This window comes from Colossoma macropomum, unplaced genomic scaffold (genome assembly GCF_904425465.1).
Source record: "Colossoma macropomum unplaced genomic scaffold, Colossoma_macropomum, whole genome shotgun sequence".
NCBI classification, from domain to species: domain Eukaryota; kingdom Metazoa; phylum Chordata; class Actinopteri; order Characiformes; family Serrasalmidae; genus Colossoma; species Colossoma macropomum.
The window spans coordinates 14,030,121-14,056,718 of NW_023494804.1; the positions used below are offsets into that span (position 1 = coordinate 14,030,121).

Here is a 26,598-nt window from a genome sequence, read left to right on the forward strand (position 1 = left end):
TTTTCTAACAGTGTAGAAAAATTGGTAGATTATTTTTGAGTTCATGTCTTTTTAGAATTCAAAATTATAAAATTCATTGAATACAATGGAAAAATGCACATTTAGATGTACAAAACGTCTGTTTGAATGTTAAAAGCTATCTACTATGGCTCCCAGTACATTCCTGACCAAGAGTTATCACATATATACAGTTATGATGTATGGGAATTTAAAATGTATGGGAATATTTGCAAACAAGTGATATGTATACTTTACAAGATAAATAACACTAATGCTAAAGGTGTAATAATGCATCACTATATCATGATATCAAGATATCACAAAGCAACACTTTTCATTATGGAGATTCATTTCCTCCGAGATGCCTGAAGCTGGCAACCACGTCTTTTTAAACCACTCCTAATACAACTTCCCTGGGGAGCTTAGCGCACTTGGAAGAGAACACTGCCAATTGTATTACATCAGCTAACAGTCTGCTCTATTTGGGACCCTGGAAGACTCATTCTCATAAGTATGTCAGAATTGGCCCATGTACGTTTCTTTTCTTGCAACCTGCAGGTTAAGCATCACTGATTTCTGACATTTTAAGCTTTTGGGGATGCTTGATATTTACTTGACTTTCACTGTGGTTATGGATGTAACGTCTTTTATATGTATCTAGAAAAATAGGGTTCTCAAATCCCAAATATGTTTGCAGGGGTGCAGCCAGCCTGCTAGACAAAACAAAATTGCTAGACTACAAACACTTCACACTGAATTACACTGGATAAATTGCAGTGCCTTCTGCAATACAGTGTTTTCACAGGACTGTCTCATTGTAGGATATTAGAAATAAGTTTCCTTTAGTCGATTATTAGGTTATGGACGACCAGCTATAGCATTACTTTTGAAGGTTATCTGCATATCAGTTTGGCTCGCATTAGTTTAAAGGTGCACTGTGTAAGACTTTTTGTCAAAATTGAAAGAAGTGTTGTCTGAAGTAAAACTAATCTTACAAACTTTACTTCTGCACTTTGCATGCAATTACATATTTCCACCAGAGAGGTCTCCATATCCCCAAATCTTATATAGTGCAGCTATAAGTATGTAAGGTAAAAGGTAAATACTGGAGCAAAGATGACGAATAACAAGGGGGTGATTGGAGCTGTAGCTGAGCCCAAAACAAAGATTAAATTAATTAAAGTAAAACTGCACAGCATGCAAGCCAGCAATTATGACCAGCTGCTGCAGTTATAAATCCTTGATAGGCCACATCATTTGCTGCTAGTTCAAGAATAAGTCTCCTCAGCAGACTGCAGCTACAAAGGATGCAGCCTGAATCCTGTGATTAATAACTTCATTCGCTTTTGCTATCTTGATGACAAAAGTTACCTTTATTAAAAAATTTAATTGAGTTATAAGAGTTATAATGGGTTAGGCTATTTCATCCACAAAATTATATAATTATAACTCTGCCTGTGCACTTATGTGAAAGGTACAGCATGGTTTAAATATATTTTTTGGGGGACATGTTTTGGTTTTTGTTTTTTGGGGTAGGTATGGGTCGAGCGACCCACCAACCCCTCTTTTGGTGCGCCCCTGATTTGAATATTTGACAAACAAACAAAGGGAAATTTCATTTGTGATCCCAGCTGATAGTAATATTACCTATTATATAGATGCAACATAATAGCCGCATTAATTGCATGATCAACTGTTTGAAAACCAGCTGATTAAACAAGGAGAATGAGGTGACATCCTCCTTGTTTGGAATGAGACTTTACGTTTTTTCCACTTAAATATCATAAAACCAAAACAAACAGAAGACCAGACACAGTAATAGTTCAGACTGGGGAGGGTGGGAGTCCTCTCCCTACCACTTTTCACAATTCAGTTTTTGTCTCTCTAAGTCATGCTAGGTCACAAGAAACAAGACCCGCAAAGATATGAACAATTCTACCTGACTGTTTTATTTTAAAATCTTTTTGCTTCAAGTGACCCAATACCTCAATTATGTTTTTTTTTTTAAAACAAATGATTGTAGATTCCATTTTGCCGCTACCAGAACAATCATAAAAATACTCTAACTTTGCCAAATGTTTTAGTAATGACAGTTCTGGCTTTGAACAGTTGTACATGCATAAAATCATAATATTTTTTTATTAAAATATAAAAAACATAGGTTAATTAATTGCAGGGATGCAGTCTTACTTTCTGCTCTAAAATGCAGGGGTGTGGCTAAAATAAGCTTATAGACCAAAACTATTTGTGGTTTGGCAGTGACATGAAAACATGGGACAGCATTTTTGGATTATATATTTTTTTTTAGATAAATAAATTGAGAATCTTCACTTTATTAAATCTTTCAACTTCATTTTAAAAGAAATAAAATTGATCTTTTAAAAAACAACAAAAACAACATTGAAAAAACAGAAAGTAAGTATTATATTCATATTATATTATATTATATAAGTTACCCTATAAATTGTAATTTTGTATATATTTACCTTATTACTATCTCAATTAATGAATTTGATTTAGATGTATATCATAACATAATGCTTACAAATATCTGGTTTTTTTTACTGTGCGAGCTATTAAGCAGAAAAAGAATAAAGGAGACGTGTCATTTTGTGAGAGGATATTCTGTTCTTCACTGTCTTCCTCTTCACTGTAACCCCCTAATGATGAAACTAAAACTACACCCTCTCCAAGAGATACCAGTTTGATCACATTTTCATTATTTGCAATTTTGCACTCTGACAACATAAGATCGAGCTGTTAGCCATCCTGATCATAACTCTAATCCTAAATCCCAAATGTGGAAAACAGAGTATGTGGTGTGTACATATATGTATACAACCCCAATTCTAAAAAAAGTTGGGACACTGTGTAAAATGTAAATAAATGTAAATAAAAATTGAATGTAATGATTTGCAAATCTTATAGAACCATATTTTATTCACAATAGAACATAGAACACATATCAGATGTTGAAAGTGAGACATTTTACCATTTCATGAAAAACATTAACTCATTTAGAACTTGATGGCAGCAACGCATCTCAAAAAAGTTGGGACGGGGCAACAAAGGCTGGAAGAGTTGTGTAATGCTAAGAAACACACCTGGTGGTTAATCGGCATCAGGTCAGTAACATGATTGGGTATAAAAAGAGCATCCCAGAGAGGCTTTCAGATGTAAAGATGGGGAGTGGTTCACCACTTTGTATGAGACTGTACGATAAAATAGTGCAACAATTCAGGAATAATGTTTCTCAACGTTAAATAAAAAATAACTTTTGCTTTTCATCATCTACTGCACATAATATCATTAAAAGATTCAGAGAATCTGGAGAAATCCCTGCATGCAAGGGACAAAGCCAAAAACTAATATTGTCTGGCTGTGATCTTCGGGCCCTCAGGCGGCACTGCATTAAAAACAGATATGATTCTGTAGTGGATATCACTGCATGGGCTAATGAACACTTTCAGAAATCATTGTTTGTAAACACGCAAGTTAAAGCTGTATCATGCAAAGAAGATGCCATATGTCAACACGATCCAGAAACGCCAGTGTCTTCTCTGGGCCAAAGCTCATTTAAAATGGACTGAGGGGAAGTGGAAAAGTGTCCTGTGTTCTGATGAATCAAAATTTTATATTCTTTTTGGAACTAATGGTATAGGGTTGCATTAGTGCACATGGTATGGGTTTCTTGCACATCTGTGAAGGCACTATCAATGCTGAACAGTATATAGAGGTTTTAGAACAACATATTCTGCCATCCAGATAGCATCTCTTTCAGGGAATATATTTCAGGGCATATTTTAGCAAGACAACGCTAAACCACATACTGCATCCACCACAACAGCATGGCTTTGCAGAAGAACAGTCCGGGTGCTGAACTTGCCTGCCTGCAGTCCAGAACTTTCACCTACAGAAAACCTTTGGCACATCATGAAATGAAAAATCCGGAACAAAAGACCCAGGACTGTTGAGCAGCTAGAATCCTACATCAGACAAGAATGGGACAACATTCCTCTCCCAAAACTTCAGCAATTGGTCTCCTCACTTCCCAGACGTTTACAGACTGTTGTTTATAGAAGAGGGGATGGTACACAATGGTAGACACGGCCCTGTCCCAACTTTTTTGAGATGCGTTGCTGCCATCAAGTTCTAAATGAGTTAATATGTTTTATGAAATGCCAAAATGTCTTACTTTCAATATCTGATATGTGTTCTATGTTCTACTGTGAATAAAATATGGGTTCATTGCATTCTGTTTTTATTTACATTTATTTACATTTTACACAGTGTCCCAACTTTTTTTGGAATTGGGGTTGTATATATATGGACATAATAACATAAATACATAGTGGAAAGTAACCGGTTTTTGGATTGGGAAGAGAAGAAAAATTCTATTAAACTATTGGTTCCTAGAAATTGAGTATGTTTGTGTGAAACAAGCATCAGCAGCAAGCATTTGTATATTTGTCAGGCAGAAAATGACCTTTTGTCTCAAAACTACAGCAACACCTGTTTAGCTGCTACGTGTAAATAGGAAGGATGTAGAGTGAAAATGAGATACTAATGCTACAAATGGCTCTAATGGTTGCTAAGATGATTACTAATTTATCTTTAATCAACATTAAGATTAAACTCTGAAAAAATGTTTTTATAAACAACAAAGTTTATCTCACTGATATGTTTCATTTTTCAGTGTAAGATCAAGCCAATAAATAACAAAGAAACCATTTTATCTTTACTAAAGGCAAAATATCAGGAGGGCACAGTACCTAATTTTCATTTGGTCTTCCATTTGTGTAATTTACTGGGCTGGATTAAGGTTATACGGGCGAATATTGATGCTTTGATCTTCTATCCTTTGGCTCTATCGGCTTCTATTTGCGTAATCATTTGTACAGCTATTAGAACAATGTGGCTACCTCTTTTATTCTTCTCCTACAAACAGGCATCACATAAATTCCTGGTCATTTTAAGTGAACTCTTGGCCTTGACATTTACAGAACTATTCCAAGGCAATAAAATAAAGATTTGTTTTATGAACATACAAGATCCATTTTTTTAAGGTCAGCAAATAGGGTTATAAATTATTTATAACATAATTATTATAAATGCCCTTATCACTTAAAACAAATACTAACAGTTTTATTAATAACAATGAAAATTCTGGTCAAGTCAGGACTACAGTCCGTCATACTATATTTACTGACTATCATTAATTACAGTTCTTTATAGGGCGGCACAATATAACATTGCTTAATTGTTACTGTGACGTTGGCTTTACCATTACCAATATTGCAGAAATGTGCAATATGCAAATGAGGCTGTAACCAATCATTGTATGTTTCATTGCTTAATTGTGTGCTGTAAGCATCCTGACGAATCCCAGGTGTTCTTTGGGTGTTGGGCTGAACCAAAGGCATTCACCATCAAATAAAAAAAAATAATTTAATTAAAAATGTGATCTGGCAACCGTTTCAAGCCTGGCAGACCCATATGAACATGCAGCACTAAATGTTTAACTAGCAACTCAGTTGATGGTGGTCATAAAAGTTTTTTGTAGAAGATTTTTATTCATTTTCATAGTTTATTTAATTGTATTTTGGCCTAAATGCAAATGAATAACTGGGCACATAAAGCAACAGACTAACAGTATATTTGGAGATAATTTCCACTTTCTATTTAAAACCTAGACTCCAGGTGAGCAAGATCTTGACACACCAAAGAATTAGCGTCAACCAAGGCCAACTGATGACCACCTTCCATCACCTCATTATCACATCTTCTGTTGAGAACTTAAAAAGAATTCAAAGAACTCAGCTGACTAGGAGGTTATGGTCTAGTCTAGCCGGTCTTCAGCTAGACTAGACCTGCATTACTTGGTGCAAAGACAAAATATTCTGTTGCACTGACTACAAACTTTAGTGCAAGACATGCTGTGGATACCACAGACGATGGTTGGTCACAGACACTCAACAATGGCCGACTCATCAACGGTGAACAGTCGGCTTGGTACAAGAGCATAAGAAACAGATAGCATTCAGTGCTTTCTTGCACAATGTGCATCAGTGAAGGTCATTTCTATGAACCATGCAATGATCATACAATATAGCTTTAAAGATACAAAGTCAGGTCTGCTAACAAACTGCTATTCACTTTTGGCAGACAAGTGGAGAGGAGAGGTGACTGTGTTCAAAATCTACATATGTTGGACAAGAGTGCCAGGTAATATGGGTCCTGACATTTTTTTGTAACAGACAAAATACTCTTAACTCTTAGCTTTATACATAAATCAAGACAAAAATAAAGAAATTCACTCACGCTCTCTTGTCTGTCCTCCGTAGTGCAATCATTCTTTTTCATCATGAAGACTGTTCCAGATTGCAGTGTCTTAAAAGTTTAATGTGCTGAAAAACAAAGAAAAGAGTGGCACATCAAAAAGCAGAGACCTGTTAAAGATGTTAAAATCTGCATTAGGCACTAATTAACATGTCCTCATAATCCTTATAAACATCTAAAGTCTGAATACTTAACTGTTTTTTTACATAGTTTTTACTGTAGGACAGCTAATTTGGTAGAATAGTCTGTACACACACACACACACACACACACACACACACACAAACAAACACACAAACACTCCAAAACAGCATGTCTTATGTGATTTTTTTCAATGAAGAAGCCCACAAAAAGCTCAAAAAGATTTTCACTCCAGCAGACACGATCCAAGGCCAACAGACAGTAGAGAATACTTGAGTTAGGCCTGCCAAGCTGCATATCCTCAGCTCCTTATTGAGAATCTAATCCTATCCTGTGGCATTCTCTCCACCAGATTGAGACACAAAGCCCTGTGACAGCCACACGCAGGCAAATTATAACTTGCAATGAGAAGAGAGATTCAGCAGTGTCTTAGCAAACTCCTATTTGCTTTTTGGCAACATAGGCCTTTAATAGTTACACTGGTTTTAATACCAGATACATATGAATCTGCAGTTTGGTTCCCTTGGTCCAGACCCAGGCTTTAAATGATAGATTGTTGTGTTTTAGTTCTGGTTTTGTTACTGTTCAGACTGACATATTTGATATCAAACCAAAATATGTGAATGAATGTCACATGGTAAAAAGGCAGGTTTTATGACACATTTAGCAACGACAACTGGGATAATATTCAACAGGCTTTCTGAAACCTACTGTTCTGTGGCCTAACTAAGCTTTTACACACATCTTACATTTTCTGAATGTCTTCTTTTATCTGTCTAGTCATGTCTAGCAATAAGCTATGAGACATCATGTGTTACTGTGGTTTTCCCATGACAGGAAGCAGGACAAAATCACTCTAACACCCTGCCTTGAGTGGATATTGCTTTTGTAAAACGCTGAAAATCTGCATTAATACGAAATACAATTGCTGTATCCAGTGGTACATGTGCAGAGAGGAGATGATGGTTGATTTTGTTTTTAGTCCATATGGTCTTTGGACCTTACTTATCAAACTGCACCAGGAAGTGGACCGCTTGGAAGTGGACCGAGACTGACCTCCTTAACGGATCTCAGTTTGATTACTTTGTGCCCGCCAGGCAGTGGAGTAATTTATTGGGAAGCAGGGGGGCAATTGGCCACTCAAAATCATTACTGGGCCCCTCAAATTGCTCCTCGAATTGCACACACAATTTTTTTTACAACATACCTCACCAGTTAGCTTCCATCAACACTACACAGACAGCCCTTGTGTCTAATTATTTCCCTATTATTCATAATACATTTCATGGTTTCATTCACAACCTGCAATCTAATACATTCATTATTTATTATTTAAAAATTTTAAATATTTAGTCTAATATGCACATTAAGGTTCACGTTAGATGCTAGTGTGTGGAGCAGCATGCCTTTAGAGCATTTGTTTGAGACATAACAAAGACAGAGCAAAGAAAAAAGTTATGTTGTCCATTTTCTTATTGTTTTTTTGCACCTGGGGCTCTTAAGATCCCAGTTATGCCACTGGAGTCACTTATTCTAATGAATCACAGTAAGAAAGCAATTGGTTTGTTTTAATCAAAACAAATCTGGTTCATACTATTTACATCATAAAATCATAACACAGAACTGCCAAAATAATAATCTAATGTTTGGGTGCCACTCACGTGTTGAGCATATATTGGCCAATTCCATGTCCTGCCCAATCCTGATCACGCACCCACAAAGTACACAAATCTAAATATAGTCCTATATGAAGTTAAATTCACAAGCAACACTGAATATTTGCAATGGGATGAGACTACGAAAGGTTTCCAACAGAAGAAAAATTATTGTAATAGTCTTTCATGACAAGAAAACCTTGGGTGTGATGAGAAAAGCAAAGTGGAAAACAACGACTCGTTTAACGTCATGACATGTCACTTAAGTCATAGTGACGGATGTTTAGGATTGGAACAGAGCTTATGATGTAACTTCACATTCGTGTAGGCGGGGTTGGAAAGTGTCAAAAATCTGCAAAGATGACAAGTCCAGTGTTTTTTTTCTGACTGCCACAGTTAATGGCGATAATGACATACTTAAGATTGAAGGTTCGCCACACCAATTTGTGACTCACCATGGATCTTTTCTAAAGTGATGAGCTAGTAGCGTCTTCTCGAAAGCTCACGCAGCCCACACTTTAAAGGGGACCCTAAGCTAAGAAAAGGCTCTCTAAATCTCTTCAGAAAGGCCACTGATGATTCTGGGAGCTGATGCTAATAATGTGCAATAACTCAAACCTGTGGCTTCAGGCTGGAATATTAAGCTGAAAATGAAACGGCAGGCTGAAATTACAACAGAAGCTGCTAGAGCTCACAATGCAATGTCAAGATATATGAGGAAGCCAAAGCAACAGGGTTTTCTCACAGCCAGGCTTACATGAAAGTGCTGCCTGACATCATCATTCATCACTGAGGCACATGGCCCTGTCCTTGTAAAGCCTATAATGAATGCCTTTCAGGCTGCTGTCACAAGAAAAAGGAAACTGTGAAACAGACACAGGTAAATATAAGATGTTAGTACAAAGTGGTCCAATGAGTGGTCCAATAAAGTTGCCTTGGTTGGAAAAGAGGATTTACCATGAATATGGTAATAATTTCAGCGTCTAATTCTGACTGGTTGGACACATGCAGTAAAATAATAAAAGTAGGTAATGTAAAATATAACCGGAGCAGGCTAATGAGGGGCTAGATTCTAACAAACCATGGCCCAGATTCCTTCCACAAGTATCTTTAATGTGCACTAGAGAGTGAGCGAGCAGTCTGCATTGTCATAAAATTACAGTGAATGTCATTGCAGGGCTTGCAGAGTTATGATCTCATACATAGGATTTTGTTCCATTACCCTTAAGGCAAAGCAATAATGATTCCTGCTTCAGTGCTTTGGCCCACGACTGCGATGACTCAAGTAAAACAAACAAATTTAGATTACAAATGCGATGCAAATATGCGATAAGGGTCATAAACCAACAAAGGTTGAGGACCCCCAATTTATTTGTAAAATCTAACAGCATTTCTTGTTTCGAAATGCCTATGGCCACCAAAATAAAAATAACACTGAGACAACCCCTTAAACCCTAAGCTTATTATTCACTAACTACTATGAAATAAATACCAAAGTTATGCAGTTATGAGAGTGAGAAACTTAGTTGTGGGCCTGCATACAGACCCTTGGGGTTTAACGGGTTTAGGTAATACTTGGAAAGAACTGCTTTCATGTGAATGAATCAAACATTTGCCAAGTGCCTTCCATCACTGGGATTCCTACAGATTGCAGTGTGCTTTTCTAATTGGGATGGAAGGATGCCAGGATCCATCTCTTTTCCAGCCAAATACACCAGCCAATGCAGCATCTGCTTGATCACGTGGGAAAATTGGGCACACGGTGCATTCCTCAAACCGAGTTATTAAGCAGTGCTACATGTTGCAGAGTTCAAAAAGATGAAGCATTAAACGGAGACTAAAAAAATATTTACAGGCAAAATTTCTGTATGATTCAACTAAGTTAACTAAGTCTTTTAGAGTGGTTTGACCAGAAATCTTACGCTGCAGAGAAAAGTTCTTTACAGTGGTGGTAACAGAAATTAGGGGTAGTTTTACATATAATGTTGATAATATAAAACAGTGGTAAATCTGTAAAGTTTTCTTTGGAGACTAATTAGCTTTACACCTCCATGAACGTGTCTTAAAAGATAGGTTTTAGACAAAAACCTCATCTTAAAACTATTGTCTCATGCATTAGGCATTGGCATATTCATAATGACCCTGAGCAGTGAGGCAGCATTCAGAGGCATTAAAAATGTCAGACGTCTGGTTCCTATCACCACTGTTGCAAACAATTTTGATTCACTAAGTTTGTCTAGAATGCTGCATTTCACATCAAACCACTCTGAATGACCATGTTTACCTCTTAACAATTATGCAGAATTTTTTCAAACATTAGTGGAATTTTCCTTTCTCGTGGCAGAGGGGAAAAATTGTAAACACTGTGCATAAATATCACCATAGTACTTTTAATTGCTTTTCATGTCATTCAACAAATGATAAGAATAGTGTTTCTACTTTGAATCCAGTATGACACTACAGCTGACTGACATGAAGAATGATCTCATGGAAAAATGTTACACAGTCAAGAGCTTGCAGTGTGTGCTCAATCTAATTGATTAAACTAGACAGTGTTCATTAGTCTAGTCAAATTATCATCAGTCTATCTCTCTTTGAAGCACCAAGCTGTGTTCAAAGCAGCTACACTGCTGTGGCTCAAAACCATAATACATGCTATTCATATGGAAACTGGTGTGTCTTTGAATTGTAACACTAAATGTTTTAGAAAAAAATAACCCATAAGATAATATGGCAAACCGAACAGGAACAGGAGCCAGTGAATCAATTTAAACAAATCTGCTCATTTCATAACACATTCTAAAAAAAAAAAATCCCTTTTCATTTCCCTGATCACTCTGCTTCATATCACAGTTTCTCCCCATCATGCTTCCTTGCTCCATCCCTCTTTCCTTTGTTCTGCAGCAACACCCTCTGTCATTATCACATTACAAGCATACCTCTTTTATAGCTTTAGCGTGCTTCCAGGCAGATGGGTCTAGTGTGTAAGGCCATTCTAGGCCAACATCGTTACAGCTGTCAGATCTGCAAAAAGCTAGGGGCAAAAACAGCTCTAACAATCATGAAGTAAACTCCAGTATGCCATAGTATCCAGCTGCAGCAGGAATAATGATTTCAGCTAAAAAACTGCAGCTAGCCTTCACTTCCCAGGTACACCCAGAACCTATAATAGATTAATTTATTTAATTTCCAGTCAAACTGTCCATGAAGTACAAGTTATTCATTTTTCAGGGTCACAAAAAAGCAGAAAACATATATTTAACAAAAAATTTCACAGAATTCCAGGAGACTTGCTTTTTAAGTTTTGTCAAAGAAATCTGCAGGGATGTTTTTCCATACCTTTAAAGTTCAGTCTTAGAAGTTGGTTGCATTTTTTGCTTTTCATCATCCAGGTAATCCCAAACACAATCAGTTTTGTGGAGGTCTAAATTCTGGCATGGGCTCTGATAACACCAGGAGCATCTTTGTTTTATTTGCAAATTTTCTTCTTTTTTGTCTCTTTTTATTTTCTCAGTAAGGGCTTCTTGACAGACTCACAGCATTGAGTTGTCTTCTCACAGCAGAAGTATGGAAAGAAACATTTGTAGATTTATTCACATCTGAAGTAAGAGTGGAGCTTGAGATTCTCCTCTCTCTAAAAGATAAGTTAAATGTTATATTCATGTGAATACATTCAGAATATAACAGAATCGGAATCATACCACAATTGGACATTTTCTCTTCATGAGCCAAAATCTGAAACTAGGTTCGCCTATGGAAAAAATAGGCTCCAAAAACATCCCATTTTGAATTTATTGTTTTTCTGGTGTCACAAAAACCAACACAACTACATACGGTATTTCCACCTACTGAGCCTAGATCAATTTAGCCCTGCCCAGTCACAATAAAGTTATAAGCCTGGACTGCTTTCCATGAGGCACAACACAGGTCAGCCAATCAGAACAGAGTTCATTTATATATATCAGTATTAAAGGCACAGTAACAATAACAACTAGGGTTTGGTCCACAAACCTACAAAACATCATCTGAACTTTGGGAGTAAAAATAAAACAATATACAGCCCCTTTGAGATAAACAGCCATACAAGTTCTTTTAAACAAAACAGTAAACATATTAATCATTTTCAAAGTAAAGCAGGCTGTAATAACCTCAGCCAGCTTCTGAATCCTGGACTAGAAGTGGACTTTTAACTAAAACAAATGCTATCTTTCCACAAAGTCAGGATAAATGGATTATATCTTTACTTCCAAGTGTACACCAAGGTTCAGGTTAGCTGGCCATTTAAAGATAAACTGCAGATTTGCCCATAGATTGCTGATATATGAAACTTTCTAAGAGGATCTGTGGAGGTTTGAGCAGGCTGTCAGCACCAACAATCCTGCCTATCTTCTTGATCACAGTGCTCTGGCTTTATCAGCAGTCTAACAGACTAAATTAAAAATAATAATAAAACAAATGAGCAAAAAGTGATGTATTGTATATGAGAAGCAACACTTTCTCTTGGAAACTGTGAATCTAAAATCTACTGCATAAGCTTGAACACAGTTGTACTCTTGGAGGTTAGAGACTGTATCAAACCAGACAAATTCCACAGCCAAAGTCAGTGTAAAGCCAACACCTTTGACAAGCAATTCCAGAGACTACGGGAGTGGGGGAAACTAGTGAAGTCACTGCTCTGTAGGTCACCTTCTACTCTCCTGAATGTATGTCCTCCTCTGCTAGCAGTGATTATCTGTGTTTGAGAGTAGGCACGTCTGAGAGAAAGAAAGACTGCTAACTATAACGTTGCACACAATTTGGTGCGATGTATACTACAGATTAAATCATTACAGATTAAAATTTTACTGTCCTTTACACTTTTAAAAAGCACAAAGTCAATGTATACAATAAAATGACCAAGACTAATGGAAAAGTATTTGAATATCTACTGAAAAATAAAGAGAAATGGCAAGATTACAGGTAGGGCTGTACGATATTGACATAAAATGTTCAAAAAAGCTGTCGAATATCATGTTGATGACATGATAAGCTACTATTAAAATAGTGTGCTTCTGATTGGATGAGGCAAGTACAAACTTTTATTTTGATGTGTAAATCGAAATCTAACTAACCTGTACTTCAAGTAAATAGCAAAATAAAAAAAAAATCACAAAGCACCGTTCAGTATTGTGCAATTGTGAATAACAGCTGCTTACATCAGAACTGCAAGTACATTTTTTGTGCACTAAAAGGCTGAGACACAGCCAGCATTACCTCAGTAGCATTTTCTATAAAAGCTACAAAACCAAATAAATAAATATTTTATTTTAAATATTTTTTATAATAATTTTATTTACTTATTTATTTTTTGTTTACTGTGACAGTAGCCATTACTGCCTCGCACATTTAAAACACAATACTGGGTGTGAGAACAATCTTAATGTTTGATGCATTTTTACAGGCTTGTAGTTCAGGATTAGTTTTAGAGTAGTTTTTGTTTTTGAGTAGTTTTGCGCTGTGTACGTTTGTGTTTTTAACTAAAGGCTTAGCCAAGTGGTTAAAATACTTGTCCCCCATGTGGGAGAGCAGGATTCAATCCCAGCAAAGTAGTCTAATCTGTTCTGTCAGTGCAGCTCTTAATGATGTGTACTTTGGGGAAACTAATATAAAGGTAGGTAGGTTGGTAGGTTGGTAGGTAGGTAGGTAGGTAGGTAGGTAGATAGATAGATACTTTATTGATCCCAAAGGAAAATTAGCAGCCAGTAGCACTCGCACAACACAGGACAGTTATAATAATAAGGGTGATACAATATGAAAAGAAGAATATATACAAAAAAACTACAGGCATATATACAACTAAAAATATACAAAAAATATGCAATTGATCTATCCTGAGATAAAAAAGGCAGTGCCATAATGAATGTACAAGGAGGCACAGATAACAGAATATAATGACAATACTGAATAAATATGTGAATATATTGGTACTGAAATAAAGTGACTAGGTGTAGTGTCCAGATGTGCAATATGTACAGTAAGGTGTCCATATGTGCAGACAGATAAAATAAACCTATAATTTAGCATGAGAGATTCAGTCCTAATCTATCCTCTTAAGAGGGTCTGGTTGTTTTACCAGGGTATAAGCGTGGTCTTAAGCAAAACTGTACTAACATTTCATCAGTACAAGTACAGTAGCACAGTAGCACATCACAGAATATGTGTAGTAGAGAAACTCACCAAGTCAGAATTGTTCACAGTGGTGGTGATAGGAACCACAAATCTGAAGAGTTTAATGCCTCTAAAAGCTACCTCACAGAAAGATATTACATAAGATGGTTTTACATACGCTGCCTGATGTCCTAAATATTGTTTTATGAAATATTTTTTTTAAATGCAGGTAGATGCAGAGCGTTATAAGGAAAAATTAACAGAGTAACTTTTCTTTTCCTGTACCTTTTTTCAGCTGGCCCCTCTTGGAGAAGGTAGAGGCCCCCAGGAAATTTGAGTTTGAGACCGCTGCTCTAAGATTTGGCATGACGTTCATAATAGAAGAGTTTGGCAAATATAAACAACCAGCATAATGAAAGCAAAAACCACAGATACATAATTCATATGCATTGACCTTCTCTGCTTCTTGCATTTAGTAAGCCTTTACGCAATCTCCAATGAAAAGCTGAGAGATCTGTGCTTCCACAGCCTTTCCTTCTAGAGGCATAAGGCCTGTCTGGCCTTTTGAGGTCCTCAGGACTTAAATACTGTCCTGTATTTTATTTGTTTAAATCCACTTGCAATCTAACTCAATATTTCAGGATGTAGACTAGCAGCAGAGGACGTTAACCGTTCATGAAGAAGTTCAACTCACTCTAATCTGAAAACCATAAAGATGAAATGGCACACTCCAAAAGAGGTGACAGTGAGATAGCACAATGCAAAGATAGAAGGAAAGCTTTCGAATCACAAAGGCTTATTATGCATTCCAGTTGCTCATCCATCAGGCTCTATTCAAACCTGGTGTTAACATCTGTCTCAAGTTATCTGATCATAAGTGGACAGTGAGGCATAAAGCCATTTGCACCCAGCATTAACCCAGCATTTACACAAACGCATCTCCGTTAATCACTTGTGACTTTGTGACTGGGGAAAAGATTATTGGGTACATTTATAATAAATATCCCACATATCCTTGCTGCACATCTACAAGATTGTTATAAATGTTTATATTGCATGGACTTATAGACAAAAGGCAGAAGAGATAAAGAAAGAAGCTATGCAAAGCAGCTGCTGTTGTCTCAGCTGTGATGATGCAGTTGATTCGGCACTCACTACGCAGTAGTAGTCAGGTGTATCGGTTGAAATTCTTCCTCAGGTATGAGTTTTGTCAGAACCATATACCAGAATGACAAAAATGAGCACGAGCTGGTATTGAAGCATGAATTTCTCTAATATTTTGTCTGGCGGTCAGCAAGACAAGTGTATGAGATGCACATATGGGACAAATAACTTGAGAAATTCAACAAAGCTGAAGTTGGCTTCTTATTCCCATTTCCCATTCCACCTTAAACGTTGCAGCAGTTACCGCACAGGTGCAGTAGGTCCAGCATGTAACTGCTGATCCATTTAAGGTGGAATGGAAAACTGTGTAAAAGCTAATTTTCTGTGAAAATATATATATATATATATATATGTATCCTCCTCCTGTAAAGTTACTATTTTGGAGATACTTGGGATGCTTTATGTAAACATTACCTAATGATGGGCCATATCTGCATGATTTGATGCAGTGTACTGCTGCCACACAATTAGTGTTCCATATTCATACATTTTAATTATACCATATTTTTGACCATTCCACCCTTTACTGACTATGAACTATGTGTCTCCAAGGCACACTGGACCCAATTCACACTATACTGGGATCATCAAGGAAATATTCTAATGCCAGATGTGAGCAGTGCCTTACTGGTACAGGGTAAACACCCTTCTTAAACAAAGTGATGATGATGAATATTAAACCAAAAATCCAACATGACTTCATCTTTTAGACACATGATGTCATCTTTAAAAAACAACCGCAACTCTGGTATGTTTTAAGGCTGGGGATGAACTGGCATAAATCTGAATCTGTAAATCCACTGACACTCTTTGGACCATGGCAAAGCACATTTGAGACCTTCCTATTGTGAACTGAATTTTGAGGGTTCTGGACTGAACTGACACATCTTTCTTTTCATATTTTTCTTTTTACGCTTTTTTTTCTTTTTGCCTTCCATCCGAGCCATTCAAGCTGGTCTTGCATCTTCAAAATGTAAACTCTTACTCCTGGAAATTACTCCCTGTCTGTCCAGTATGCAGAAGAGGCTTTGTAAGCCTTCCAATAAACAAAGAGAAATAGACACTTGAGCCAGTCCAGGCCAGATTCTGACAAACATCTGAAGCATAACCTTCAGAGTTTGATTAAGGTGCATTTAGGTCCATTTTAAGAGATTGCTACGCCAATGTAACATTCTACTATTGGTATACAGGAACAACTTCCTGCACTCATAAAAATTGGAATAGTTCCATCCCAATGCCTCATTTTGACTTTTTTTACAGATATGTAAGTTTAATCTTCTCATTAAAGTGAGCATTAGGTATTCACCCATCCTTAGCTCTCATTAAAAAGACAGTAGAGGAAGGTAAGAATTGTTGTCTTCATCTTACAAGATATACAATTTGATCAAACGATGTACAGGTGCTTTTTCACTAGTCAGTTCAAGGCCTCTGTTTTTGTATTTTAAACGCAGTGCTGGCTGATGCTTTCTGACACAAAGGAAGCACAGATGGTGATATTCTAAAGGCAAAAAACTGAGTGCTCATAAACTACCATTTAAAACTCTGGAATCACTGACATCAAGTCAATGATACTTTACATGCAATAATAACCAGCAGATTTGTATATGTAGATGTAAATATCACAAAAATGTTGCCTTCCATCTGAACCAAAAGGTATTTTTTTATGTTTCACTCAATACAAGTATTTTTGTGAATAAGAAATAAGAAACAATAAGAAATTATGATACAATTTAAAGTAAGTATCTATTACAAGGCATTTGGGATATTAATATTTTATAAATTAATTCCTGATGTTATAGAGCTTTATCAGTCTATAGCTCTGTTCGTTCATCAGTCTAGATAAATCTAACACCAGTTTTCCTCTTGTTTTTTTGGCAGATTCTCAATTTCTAATAATTTAAAACCTGTAGAGGCACACTGCACTAGCATATTAACATCAATTTAGAAATTTATCTTCAGACAAATGTATTTTATTTTATTGAAAAGCTAGTTATCTTCTAAAATAAAGTTGACAACGTTAGCAGTGTCAGCTCTGCTGCTTCAAAAAGTAGTTGTGCAAAGCTTTACTGTTAAAAGTAGACTTAGGAAATGGAAGAAAACCACCAGAACTCTACATTTACACTTTATTCATAGTATTTTCCAAATGCCGATGGAAAACGACCTGGAATAAAACCTGTGTGTTATATCGAACCAGAAATGTTTTCAAATTACTCTTATACAGTAACAGCACTGAGCCTGACTAGTTCAAGTTCAAGTCCATGTCAGTCATGCACGTTACAGTGTCCATACTGTTCCAGCTTCTTTGAGAGCTCCACCAATCATCACACACAGAAGCCGAGCTTCTAGGTGGGGCAAAATTTAGATTTGTCAAAGTCTTCAGGCCAATAAACACTGAGAACTTTTTCATTTGAAAGAAGCACTAACAATATCCTTACTGACACCCAGTAATGGCAAACATCCGGGTGGGACCCAAAATGACATTGTAAAAGCCCGGTTTCCAGTAAATGTTGATCTTTGCTCCTCTAAAACACTGTATATTTGAATCTGCCATTAGCTTGATTTGAAGCCCAGCTTCAGACGGCTTCTATGGGACATGCTTTCACTGGACTGTACAAACACATTTATGCAGACTATACTGTCTTTCAGATGCAAGCTCACATTAAATAAACAAACAGCACCAGAGTACAGTGAAGAGAAGATATTTCATATTGTGTATTGACTAAAAATACTGAATTACAGTAACAGTGTAATACAGACAATTCACCATTTCACTGCTATATTATGACGAAATTTTAGTGGAAGCTGTGCTTAAAGCACTTTAAATCTTAAAGCAACCACCTGTACTCAAATGACATTTTGAAAGAGTTAATTATGCTAACTTGTGCTCCCTAACACTGTTTGCTTTGCCTAAAGTGGCAACACAATAGACCTCTGAAGTTTCTTATTCCATTCTGAAGTCACAGTTATGCCCATATTAAAAACTCCAAGTCTAAATAGATTTAATTTTCACATGTGATAAACCTTGCTGTCTTGTGTAGGCAATTTGGGAAGGTTGCCCCTTGCAGAAATAAGCTTAGATCCAAATTCCTAATATGGGCATGAGAATCACAATATGACTTCTGATATACAATCAAAATAAATGGGTTTTTATTTTATCGGAAACTATTTTAGATATTTAAAAATAGTTACACTATATAAGACTTGAGGATTTGGAGATCTGCACACAACGTGTGGAAGAACATTTTGTCATCTTATCTTCAGTATAATAGTGATTTTGCATCTGAGACCTAAACATCGAGCCGGACGTGTTTGTGACATTAAAATGTAAGGACATACAACGTGGTCCGAAAAACTCCTACAAAGCCCGACCTGACACCTCTGACATTTAAATTACTTTTTCAGGCAGCGCTGCACTATCACCATAGTTTAGTCCTACATTGTCCAGCTTTAAATGTACCGTTAAAGGGCCCCTCCAAGCCAAAATTCTGTTCTCACAGACAACTATTTCAATGACAAATCCTGAAAATACTTTCTTCAGTAAAAACATAAAGTAGCGATGTATGGCTAATGCAAATTCAAAGAAAGAGTTGCACTTTCACAGTTAGAAGTAATCAGTGTGCATCCCACAACACAATAATTTCCGGGCAAAAATAATCTTTAGAGAAATAATATTTAGAGAAGCACAAAATCTTTTATCAGCACATGGTGATGCTTTCATCAGGACACAAAATGGCATACGATTTTGCCATTTTCATGTACTTTACAGTACCTTTTTTTAGAAATATCTTCTACAGCCCTACAAAAATCTGTGGATGGCGCTGTCGGTAATGTTGCATCTTACCACTGCATCCTCCTCTACATGTAAGGAGCCAAATAATGCTCACAAATCTAAGAGTCTTTCGCCGAGAAGGTCAGATATACTTGCAAGGCACAGTATAAGTACAAAGCCTTAACTTAAAAGTTAAGCTTTGACTGCAGTTTAAAGCCAAATATGCATTTTGTCAATGAAAGTTTTCATTGAAGGAAAAACGCTCACAAGAAAATATCTAAGTAATCTAACCTGTATTCTGGTCTGAGAGACTCCCACAAGTGTCATCACAAAAAGAATACTAAACAACTTACTGTGCACTGAGACCACAAAGAAACATGATCCTTAAACAACTATCATCTAAACCTCCTTACATGCTACAAAGCAACAGCATGTCACCTAAACACTCACTGAAACATGGAGACCAAAGAAACTCACCTGTCTTCCTTAGCTGACTTACGACTGCAAACTTCCCACGAACAATGAAGAAATACATAACCTTTCGTGAACAAAAGGCGGCTAAACAATCTGCCCTATTATTCCAACGGTGAGGACATGCCCACAAAAATCCTGGTAACTCAAAGCTGTACGCTCTTATACACTCACTTAAAAAGATGAGGCTGAGCTTCCAAGCAGCCCAGCCAATAATGTGTCACCACCCCCGCTTCAAACCAGCAGAGCTGGCTTTGACTAACTACAGGAGCAGAGCCTGTGCAGTGTACCACAAACACTGTACACCACACAGCTCATTCAGGCTTTAATCAGCTCTAATCCCCCACGCTGCTTATTCACTCCATTGTTTGTGTAATTACAGCAGCACCACACCTTACCGGGTTTTAACTTGGCTTGTCAGGCTTCAAGATCGGCCTTAGCGTTTGTTTTCAGACTATAAGTGAAGCACGAGCCAGTTAGAGATAAAAGAGGGAAGCACTACTTTTCGGGTAACTTTACACCATCAGCTTTACGACATTATCCAAAGTACTAAGCTCTGTATGGCAACCTATCTCTTTTTACTGAGCCTCAACTTGCATGAACTCTTTGTGGTGCTGCAAGTTTGAATATCTATCTCCATATATTCAAAGATATGTAAATCTTCCAAAGCAGTGAAAACTCCAGTTGAGAACAGCAGAGAGGAAAAGCAGACTAACACATAGCAAAATAACTTTGTCAAAAGACATTCAATAACAATTCCTGCATTACCGAAACTGAATTCCATGCAAAAACATTACTAACAATAACACAATGCCAATCAATCTGCAGAGTCTTAAAGGGCCCACTTCATATCACCTTATTTTCCTCACTGTTTTGTAATGAAAGAGTTTGACGTAGTATGTAAATACAATTTCAAAATGTACCATTCACTCCCCAGTCTGTACAGTCCATAAACCAACACTAAGCTGCAAAATGGCTCATTCTGTTTTTGTGATGCCATTAAAACCATCACATTTACATACATCTGCTTATTCAGTCTTTAGATCAGCCCTGTTCAATCAAGTTGAGGTTACTATGGAATTTTAATGTAGGGCAGCCAATGAGAAAACAGCTTGTTTACATATCTCAATCTTCAAGGTGCAATAACCAAAACAGCCTGTTTAATTCTAAGGGTAAAAAGAGGTCATGTAGAAAATTATAATTGTAAAACACACAAATGTTGTAAGGGAAAAAACTAAAATATAAGAAAAATAGATACAGACCCTTTAAATGGCCCATTTTACATAAAATCCAATTTTCTTTGCTTTGTTGAAAGGAAAGTGATGTAATGTACTATGTGAACACTATGGAAAATATACTACAGCTTGTTGTGAACTCACTGTTTCTGTGATTTACAGATATGCACAGCAGTTTAGCCCCACCCATTTACAGTAAAGTCATAAGGAGTGTTTTAGGCCAGACCACTTTTTTAAATGAAACACAATACAGGACAGCCAATCATAACAAAAGGAATTTACACATATCAGTGTTAAAAGCACAGTAACAAAAACATACGGTTTACCTCACAATAAGGAATCAGGAAAAAACAGAGGTTGGAAAATGTGCATGTAAAAATAAAATTATGACTGTTTTTGGTCCATAAACCTATAGTTGTGCTATAGGTAACAGAAAAATGTAGGATATAGGCCTTTAAAAAGCCTCGCAACATATACACTTAAAGTGTTTTATGTGTGCAGGAATAAATCTCTTATAACAATCTGTCAGACTTTTAAACAGGTCTGGCAAAACTGTCACCCACACAGAAAAGGCAAACAGAGCCATGCCCATAATGTAGGGTATTTTCTGCACCTTACCTTTTCTCATGTGCACTGTTACATAAAGGGCACATTAATGCAAAGCAACATATATGTTATATATCTTAAAGTATCCACACTTCTAATTAGCAGATTCTGCTCTTTTAAGAGACACTTATTGCTGACACAGCCATTCACAGCTTGTATCATTTCTATAGAAAAGCACTGCCAATAGAATAGGACGCGGTGGAGCAGCCACACATGAGCCTAAGTTCACCTTGCCCAATACCAAGCGTCGGCTAGAGGGTATAAAGCCCACCTAGCACTAGGCTGTGGAGCCATGAAATTGCCTTCTCTGGAGTGATGGGGCACCAGGCAAAGCCTTTGGCAGGAGTGGACAGATATAAGAACCAACCAAAATTAAGAATTTGTGGCCAAAAAATAGAAAAATGTTTATTGGATATACATTGTACTTACAGTTATTACCCATCATGCTTCAATACCAAAGACACTGTAAAGTTTTTCTTTGAAAACCCTTAATTATTAATAAAGACACTGTCATTGCAGTGAACTGATAATCTCGTCTGCCCTGCTGTCAAGTGATCTAGGTTATGTGTAGGTATCGGGTACTGTTTAGCATCTGCAGTGATATCCTATCTGTGTAACACCAGCTTATTTAATATCTTATTTTATTTAAGACTTTATGTCATAGAATGTTGTTTGCAAATTTCAGCCAGTGGAACAGCACTTATGACACCAGGCAGACCAGGTCGGCAGGGGGGTCCGGGCAATAGTCAATGTCTATCCCTGCCTTTGGGATGAGCTGAAGTAGTGTTTGTGATCCAGAACTAATCATCCAATACCATACCTGACCTCACTAATGATCTTGTGCCTAAATGCAGTCAATTCCTCACAGCAATTTTCCAATGTCTAGTATAAAGCCTTCCCAGAAGGGTAGAGGCTGTTACTGCAGCAAAGGGAGGACAAACTCCTTATTAACACCAACTACATACTTAAGTAGCTTAATCTCTTCTATATAGAACCATGAACACTCAAAGAACCATTTGCATGCTTATAAAGTTCTTTGCATGGTGAAATAGTAAAACAAATAGATGGAGGATGTGATGTATATGGTTCTATATAGCACCAAAAAGGTTCCTGCTATTGTGATGATGTCAAGCTTGTAACAATAGAAGAACCGTCTTTGGTCCTATATAGAACCATTTTAATAAAGGTTCCATACAGAACCAAATACAACACATTCTCCATCAATCTGTAGAACAATTTCACAATGCAAAGAACACTTAAGCATGAAATGGTTCTATATAGAACCACTGCCTTTAGTAAAGAACCCATGAAGAACCTTCTTATGTACTTTTTTAAAACTTTAACATCTAGGTGTCATCTAGGTGTCATCTGCGTCAAACACAAGGCCCGTCACACAATCCTATCCAGCCAACAAAAATATTTTATTTCTCTATTAATATTAGCCCATTTCACAATGCCTTGCACTACAATCCCCAGCATGCACTGAAACATCCCTCTCCCCCAGCAACATTCAATGGGACATCGGTCACACCTAAATTCTACCATACTAGTCATCACCAAACATATTAGCTGCATTTCAGCTGTAGTTCAACCAATATAAACACCATAATGAATGAACTTGCAGCAAAGAAATGATACCAGGTGTCTAGTTCAAGTAAGCAAGTAGGTTTAAACGACCAACTTCCTGGGGATATTTTTTTTTGTAATATTTGCAGTATGCATTTATATACTGCATATTACATTTGCAATGTAATATTTCAAGGTCTACTACAAGTGCCTTTATTTTACTGTTGACATTTTGCCATATTTTGATTAAACAATGGCCAGTTCAGTTTAAAGCAAGATGTTATTTAAAAATGAAATAAAAATACAACTGTTCTCTGACCCACGGATTTGTTGACATTTTTTAACATGGCCCTTTTTAGTGGTTGAGTTTGACACCCCTGATTTAGAATTTACATACTATTCTCCATACCATGTACCCTTTAGAGAAAGAGGGTCTCTTACTATTAGCTAACCTAGCAAGAAGCTGTTTCCATTTAGTTACACGAGAAGGCTGAGTACAGTCCAACAAAGTTTCATATATTTGTTTTAGAGATTATATTTTTAGTTAAAGTCAGTAGAGAATGATGGATTAACTAAATCTAATGTACTGAATTGTTTTGTAAGTGAATTTCCAAACACTAAAAACATATTTGCCATCAATTTACTAATTGGTGGCTGTAACAGGAATACTGATGGTTATATAAGTGTGTCTGGTCTAATGTCATAAAAACACAACATTTTGGGCACATTTAAGCCACAAACAACAACTGAGCCACAATTTTCTGTACCTCAAAAAGATATTTATGCCAGCTGCAACTTCAGTCAACGGTATAATGGAGGAGAAAAGTCTAACCATTATTTCCGTTTTTGCTAAACAAATTCCATATTTGTGTTCTGTTTAGTCTTCCATAGATCTACACAGAGGTGGGGCGTCTGTTCTCTATAGCAGTGAATAGCAAGTCTAGCCCTGGCATAGTTTCAAAACGTGTAACGTTAGGTAAATTAAATTAATTGACGTTAGTTAGCTTTAACAAATGACAAAAAAGAGTAAGCTGAAGGATTTAACTCACCTGTTTCAGCTATTCCCCACTGACTCAGTCTACCAGTTAGCTAACATTAGCCCCTGTAGCTAGATAGATAGATTGATGGATAGATAACTAGATAGCTAACTAGCGTACATGTTGCGCTGATTTACCACTTACAATGCACAAGCAAAGTGGCAAAATGATGTTAAAAAATATATAACATTTATCTAGGTAAGCTAATTTGCACTTTTACTCACCACCCTGTTGGTTGTAGCTAACTGGCTTCCTTGCTTCTGTCAAGACAACAAAAAAGAGAAAAATCGTTGCATGTACCTACGAAGCTGCTTAAAGTTTAGCTAACTTAGCCAGCTAGCTAGCTAACCCAGTTAGCCCAGAGTTAAACTCTGGACTGTGCCCTGGTATAACAGTCTTTTATTATACACAAATACAATCAAAATACCCTATTAAGATATTGACTCAGTATCCAGCGTCTGTTAGCATAGAACCGACCTACTCCTCTTTTTGGATCCTTTTTGTTCTAGAAGCTAAAAGCATAAAAATTGAGATGTGTGGACAACAACAAAGCTGTTCAGGTACTGAGCCAACAGAGTAGATTGACATCAAAAGCAAAAAGCAACAATTAGGAGCTAAACGTGAACAAAAAGTTAACTTTGGGGCGCTAACATGAGGCCAGGCTGTTTGAAATGTTTTTGACATGTTCAGAAGGAAGCCAGACAATGTTAATACTAATGTTACTGCTAGGAAGCCAAACATCATGTCTGTGTTTATTAAAGGGGTGGGGGTGGGGGGGTGGATGCCCAATGTTTGTTTGATGGATTTGCACAATGCATGCTGGGTATTTTGGAGAACAGTGATGGATAAAAACACCAAAAGTGTTCAAAATAGTAAACTGTGTCTAACTGATGAGGCTGGGGGATGCAATGCTGCTCCACAGAATGCTACATAACAAATAATATATTAAATGCTAGTATTAGGCCAGAATGCCTTCAAGTGCAGAAAGTGTGTAAATGTCACTACTAATGTAGAGAAATTTGATTTACAATTAAGATGAAACACATCCTGGTCACAGGATGTAAAACTGCACGGCATCAGTATTGTATTTTGATGACGCCACTACAGAAGATAAAGATACAGGATTAACAAGATGAGCCTATGAAGACAAGCACTATAGGAGAGTTCAGTAGAACACAGTTAGACACTGAGCTACAGTCAAAGAAACCTTGCTAACGTCAGCTTAGTTGACTAATGTTAAGCTATTTTAAGTTAGCTAAAGTTAAGCCTCTGGTAGGGAACAAATGGCCGAGCTACCAATGTTAGTTAGATTAATACGTTATTATTTATGATGAGTATTACTGATAAATCGTTTCTATTCATTTGCTACAAGAAAGCTAGAAACCATCTAGCTAATGTCGAGACTACAAGCACACTAGCCGCCTCAATACCACAGCCACGAGCGTACCTTGACCAATTGGCATAAAGCTGCTTAAGAAAAGGTGCCATGATTGGTGCGCTGACAGGAACCGCCCCTCGGCAGCTCTGATTGGCTGGAGGTTTGTCACAAACATTCAGACATTTTACAGCGAGCAGATGTTGAGCGCGCGCTGCGGAGCTGAGAGCAGAAATGATTTGCGCGCACGTGGGAGTTTTGAAGGTGAAGAGCATGATTGAGCAGGTTTTCCAGTTTTGAATGAAACCAGTGTGTTTTGTTGGGCAAATCCGAAGGCGTTTACCTGCGCACTTCGTGCTGACAAGTGCGTTCAAGTTCATTAGCTGCGCGCTCAGAGCGCCGCTGTCCTCTCAAACCGGAACATTCCTCTCAAACATCAGGATCTTCTCTCAAACATTTTGGCACAAAACTAACTCCATATAAATCATAGGCAAGTTGGCATGACAGCACTTTTTACCAGCAAGGTTTACAGTGCAGGCCATAAGTAACTGGACAGCAGCATGGTGTTATGTCACTGTACTCTACCACATTAGATCTGACTTGACACTTTGACTATGAGGTTGAAGTGCAGAACAACAGTTTTAATTCAAGATTATTACTCACAGCTTATACATTTTATTTATTGGGCGACTTATATAAAACCACACTTTCATTTCAGGGGACCACACGTAATTAGAGGACTGGCTGCTTGGTTGTTTCTTGGCCAGTTGCATGGTGTTGGATTATTAGTTCATGCAAAGAGAACTAACAAAAGGTCTACAGTTGACTCCAGTGTGGCATTTGCTTAAAAATGAAGAATAAACATACCATGGTTTGCATCAAAACAGGTTCTGCTCAAAGGGAAAAAAAGAGTATTTAGTATTTAGACATGTACGACTTTGCACATTGAGAATTACAGATGACATGCAGTGAGACTCTTTTTTTTCTCTTTTTTTTTTTAAAAAAAAGAAAATACTCTGCAGTGTAGCCTACAAAAAATATAACAATTACAGGCCTACAACATGCCTAACTGACTAAGTGGTAACTAGGTAGG

The 26,598-nt window shown here is 37.0% G+C and overlaps 1 protein-coding gene across 1 annotated transcript in view; it reads right to left on the reverse strand.

The window, feature by feature from the left end:
- LOC118824256 (cAMP-specific 3',5'-cyclic phosphodiesterase 4D-like) overlaps positions 1 to 20,011 on the reverse strand; it is a 268,709-nt gene extending 248,698 nt beyond the window's left edge. Inside the window, exons 1-2 of the mRNA XM_036594261.1 lie at positions 19,693 to 20,011; positions 6,322 to 6,407 (exon numbers count right to left, since the gene is read on the reverse strand). Of these exons, the coding sequence (XP_036450154.1) occupies positions 6,322 to 6,366 (45 nt within the window). The 5' untranslated portion in view covers positions 6,367 to 6,407; positions 19,693 to 20,011. The remainder of the gene's footprint in view (positions 1 to 6,321; positions 6,408 to 19,692) is intronic.
- Positions 20,012 to 26,598: the final 6,587 nt, after the last annotated feature.